At 42.0% G+C, this 4,432-nt stretch overlaps 1 protein-coding gene across 2 annotated transcripts; it reads left to right on the top strand.

The window, feature by feature from the left end:
* Positions 1-358: 358 nt before the first annotated feature.
* LOC115737821 (thylakoid membrane protein slr0575) lies at positions 359-3,664 on the top strand. 2 transcript variants are annotated; one of them, XM_048273562.1, is made up of 9 exons: positions 359-763; positions 837-883; positions 1,005-1,107; positions 1,693-1,779; positions 2,331-2,414; positions 2,601-2,654; positions 2,831-2,911; positions 3,144-3,189; positions 3,267-3,664. In XM_048273562.1, exons 1-9 carry the CDS (start codon positions 473-475, stop codon positions 3,377-3,379), a joined length of 906 nt encoding a protein of 301 aa, XP_048129519.1. In that variant the 5' UTR covers positions 359-472; the 3' UTR covers positions 3,380-3,664. The 2 variants fall into 2 exon arrangements, with proteins under 2 accessions (XP_048129519.1, XP_030526075.1); XM_030670215.2 differs by having other exon boundaries at positions 362-763; positions 3,312-3,664.
* The last annotated feature ends 768 nt before the right edge of the window (positions 3,665-4,432 follow it).

The following is a 4,432-nucleotide window of genomic DNA, read 5'->3' as shown; positions in this document are numbered from 1 at the left end:
AGATCCGGCCTAAAACTAAACTCAGACAATAGTTTTGAATTCCACATCAAATTCTTTTCATTGTAACTCTAGATATGTATCGAATTTTAAATGGATGTTAATGGGAAAATGCGTGTCACATAAGCTGCTGATGGGGCGCATTGAAACCACGGATTATATTTTTTAACAAACGTAAGTTAGGGTTGGGTTGCTAATGGGCCTAGTGGCCCATTGAGCCCGATAGGATGGTCCATCAGGGTAAGTCCAAACGGCTACATTAGGCCCCGTTGGTTTTGGATGGTGCGGCCCGTGTAATTGCTAAAGAGAAAAAGAGTGATCAAATGGATGCATCCTATGGTGACACGTAAGCGCTAACTTTTTGGCGGTTGAGAGCGAGCCGTGATTTTCATTGTGCCAATCTTCAACTGTAACCGTCTCTCTTCTCCTTCTTCCCTTGTTCTTCGCTCACACCTCTCACGTACGTACTAAGAAGATGCCTGTGACTGCTGCACTACCTGCTTCGGCGAGAGCAGGAGCTTCCGTCGCCTGCGCTCACGACCGCCGGTTGGGCATCTGTAGCCGCCATCACGCTCCCTCTCTCCTCCACCCTCGCCAATCCTCTGCTCGAGCCATCAGCGCTCGATCACGGCCGCCGATTTCAGTCGGCGACAAGCAACTCGCTATTGCTCGCAAGCTCGCATTCGTCGTGAGAGCAGCCGATTCCACTCAGCCTGCGACCGCTGGCAAGGCGATTATCCCTGACGATGAGTTCTCTCTAGCCAAGGTCGTTTCCTTTGGGGCTTCGATTTTTTGACTAATTTTCCAGCCAGATATGATTTGAGCCTCGTGAATTGCAGGTTTCATTCGGTGTTATTGGGTTGGGAGTTGGAGTTTCGCTCCTGTCGTGAGTCCCTATCTTATGTGCTTTGCGTTTGTTTAACTAGGATTTTGACTAAGTGGCTGAGTCATAAGTGCACGTTTGGTTCCTTTCTTGAATAATTGGCGTTTTTGTGCTAACTATGCAGTTATGGATTTGGTGCATATTTCAATATCCTCCCTGGTTCTGAATGGTCTGCCTTGATGCTGACGTATGGTTTCCCTCTGACAATTATTGGTATGGCTTTGAAGGTGAGCTCATCTTCCTCGTGTAACCTAATGGTATAGATACCGAGCATTCAGTAAATCCTGCCTTTCAAGTGATATGGCATTGGCGGCACGTGGTGATGATATTTGATTGGTGGCTTGAACTCCGGGGGTCGAAACCTGTTTCACCCGTGAAAGCTTGTTGTGTCGCTTGGTGAATGACTCTTATTTGTGCGTCCCAATATGAGTAGCATCTCTCCACGATATCAGGAGTAGCTTCTGTAGCCGGAATCGAATTTAACTGCATCTAGGATCTGAGACAGCTTCAATACCTGTGGAACTACAAACAATGTTCTTGTCTGGAAAATGTAATGCCAATAAGCTTTTGCACCTTCTCTTGGTTTATTGTGCCCTTGCCTTTTAAAATCAATTGGAACATCCATGTGAAAAGTACATGTAATGTGAAATTTGCAGCTGCAGTAAGCTTGTTAGTCATGCTGCAAATCAGAATTAGGGTTGAAACCACAAGTTGCATCTGACTCTGGGATTTGAAATTTTTCCTGTGTTGCTAGATATGGCAATTTAAAGAAGGTACTATATGGGATACTCATCTTTTCTTGTTAAATGTAGTATGCTGAGCTCAAACCGGTACCATGCTTGACATATTCAGATGCTCAAATATTGAGGGAGAACTGTGCCACCCCAATCTTAAAGCAGGTATTATTGTCAAATAAACTTGGCTTTACCTTGTTTTGCAAGTAAGGGTTCTTTAAGTTCCTTTGTTCAGTCTGCAAATGTATAAGCTTTAAATGCTTCCAAGCATTACAAATCCCTTTGGACCACTCTGTGGTCATAAATAAATTTGAGTATTTCTTTCCTTGGAAGCTGTTGGGAAGGAAGTAAGCTAACATGGAGTAATGTCCTTCAAGTAGAGTCAAAGGACATAATCTTGATCATAAATTTGACTGGGGTATCCGAGGCATGGAATATCCAATTCCATTTTGTTATCTACTTTCATTTTGATTTAATGCATTTGCATGCTTTCTTCTTAACTTCAGAGAAGGTCAATACGCAGTTTTCTCATGGAAAAGGATAAATTTTTTTTTATCTAGTTTGGTTTAATTAGTGCAGTAACAGTTCGAGTTTCTCACAACTTGGCCGTAACATATGCTCCAAAGTTTAGTTTCTCTTATCCACATATAAACGGGTATGCATGTGTGTTTGTATTACATTAACTGTCCCCGGATGACTGATTAAAATATCATCAGGTTAGAAGTGATGTCATTAGATATCGATATGGAGACGAGCAGCATTTGGATGAGGCATTGAAACGAATCTTCCAGTATGGCCAGGTATGGTTCTGACAATATTGGCTTATTCTTATGTTGACTGGTAAGGCCAAGAAAGTCTCATGTAATATCGAATGTACGCTGGCATCTAGTGAGGAGTTACTATGTTGTGTGCTTACTGCTTATGCAATGTACCATCTTTCTGAATAAATCGACTAATATCAGCATTTTATGTTGTGTGTTCTCTAGGGTGGTGGAATCCCACGAAGGAGTGCACCCATACTACAGATGATCCGCGAAGAAGTATATTTCTCTCACTACCCATTGATATCAAACAGAAGACATTTCTGAATGCATCTACTTATATTAGCATTGTTTAGCACACTATCACAGTGGATACGTATTGGCTATGCCCCTTAGATTCTATTTGGTGGTTCTCTATTTGTTTTCTCTTCTGAGGATTGAAGGGATCTCCTTAGGTAACTGACGAAGGAAAATACTGCTTGGTTTTGGTATTCGAGGCAAAAGCATTGCAGCTATCTGATTTTGAGCAAAGACAGGTAAGGGTAGTCGAGATATTGAATTGTTCTCCGGTATTATGTTATTCTTGGCTTGTCCTGTATGAGGAGTTGTAGAGAATGCTGGATATTCAATTATTTGGCTTCATGGAACATGAAAAGCTCACACATACTCTCTTCCTGGCTTCATGTTCATTTTTTTTCATTCAAAAAGTTGGTCGTGCTACTATTTATCGTCCATCATGGATTGAGTATCTTTTTTTCCTTCTTGCAGGCAAAGTTTGCTTCATTTTTTGGACCTGGCATTTCAGCTGAAGTAGGTGAGTTGCATGTTTATGTCAGTGATGTTATACCGGCATAAATGTTAGAATAAGTAACGATTTCACATTGGCCTAAGAGAACAAGCATGTGGTTGGTGATGATGGTGAACCTTCAATTGCAGCGAAGGGAGAGCAGGATCTCTATGAAGTGAGACTCATCTCCAACACAACCCCGAATGCATCGTCTTGACGGAGGAAGCAAGCTAACACATTCTTGTTCTCTCTCCTGGTACTTCGGCGTAATGCCACAGAAAAGCTACTGAGAGAGATTCTCTGCAGTGTTTTTTCTTTGCTGATGGCACTGTAAATGGATGAGAGGATGTGCGACAAAAAAGGTATATATTATGTGACCGATATACAAAATGTACGGTTTCACGTTCCATTTTGCCGATACTTCCACACCGTTGTACTTATTGTCAACAGGCCCACTATCTAGGAACAGTAAAAATTGAGGTTTTCCAGCTTCCTCCAGAAATCGGCAGTTCCGTGCAACACTTATTCGACACAACTTCAGTAGGCACCAAGCCTCCTTGAGCTGTCTTTAGCACAAACCCACAACAAACCTCTGTTCGAAATGCAAGAAAGTATATTCACATGGTCATTCTTGGGTTTATACCCGCTGTTGTGATGTACATCTTCCCCCTTTTCTGTTAGGGGTAGGATGCAAATCTCTGGAGCCGCTGAAGCATAAATTAGGTTCATCAATCGAAATTGAAGTGTATCGATTCGAAATTGAAGTGTATCGGTGATAAGGCCGACATCACAACCTCGGAAGCATGAGAGGATAGTTTCAAAATTCACAATTGAAGCAACTTAGGCTTGATCATCATTACGAAAGACTCGTGGATGAGATGACGATCCAGTAATTTCTTGTCACTCAAGCACACCTGAATCACTTTTGAGTTTTGCATCCATTTACTTCTCTGTCAATTTGTGTTCATTTTCTTTCCCACACCTAACTCCAAGTGGTGGAAAGAGTTGTTGGCTAGAGGCTTTAACCACTGCCATTTGGGTCCAGCTATGACCAATTGGCCAGTAGGAAGATTCAAGCAAGGGAGCCAGGTTTCCCCAATAATCAGACGTGTTTTTTCTTTTGTTGACTGTTCAACCTGTTCGGAAAAAAAAAAAAAAAAAACTGTTCAAACCTGATAAGATTGACGACCCTGTGTGAAGACGGCTTTACCAAAACAAAGAACCCAAGGACCAAGAACAAGAAGAAGAAGTAAAAGAAGAGGAATGACCA

The sequence above is a fragment of the Rhodamnia argentea genome, chromosome 2 (assembly GCF_020921035.1).
Source record: "Rhodamnia argentea isolate NSW1041297 chromosome 2, ASM2092103v1, whole genome shotgun sequence".
NCBI lineage: Eukaryota > Viridiplantae > Streptophyta > Magnoliopsida > Myrtales > Myrtaceae > Rhodamnia > Rhodamnia argentea.
Note: the sequence above shows the minus strand (reverse complement) of the source record. Positions and strands in the feature narration are given on the sequence as shown.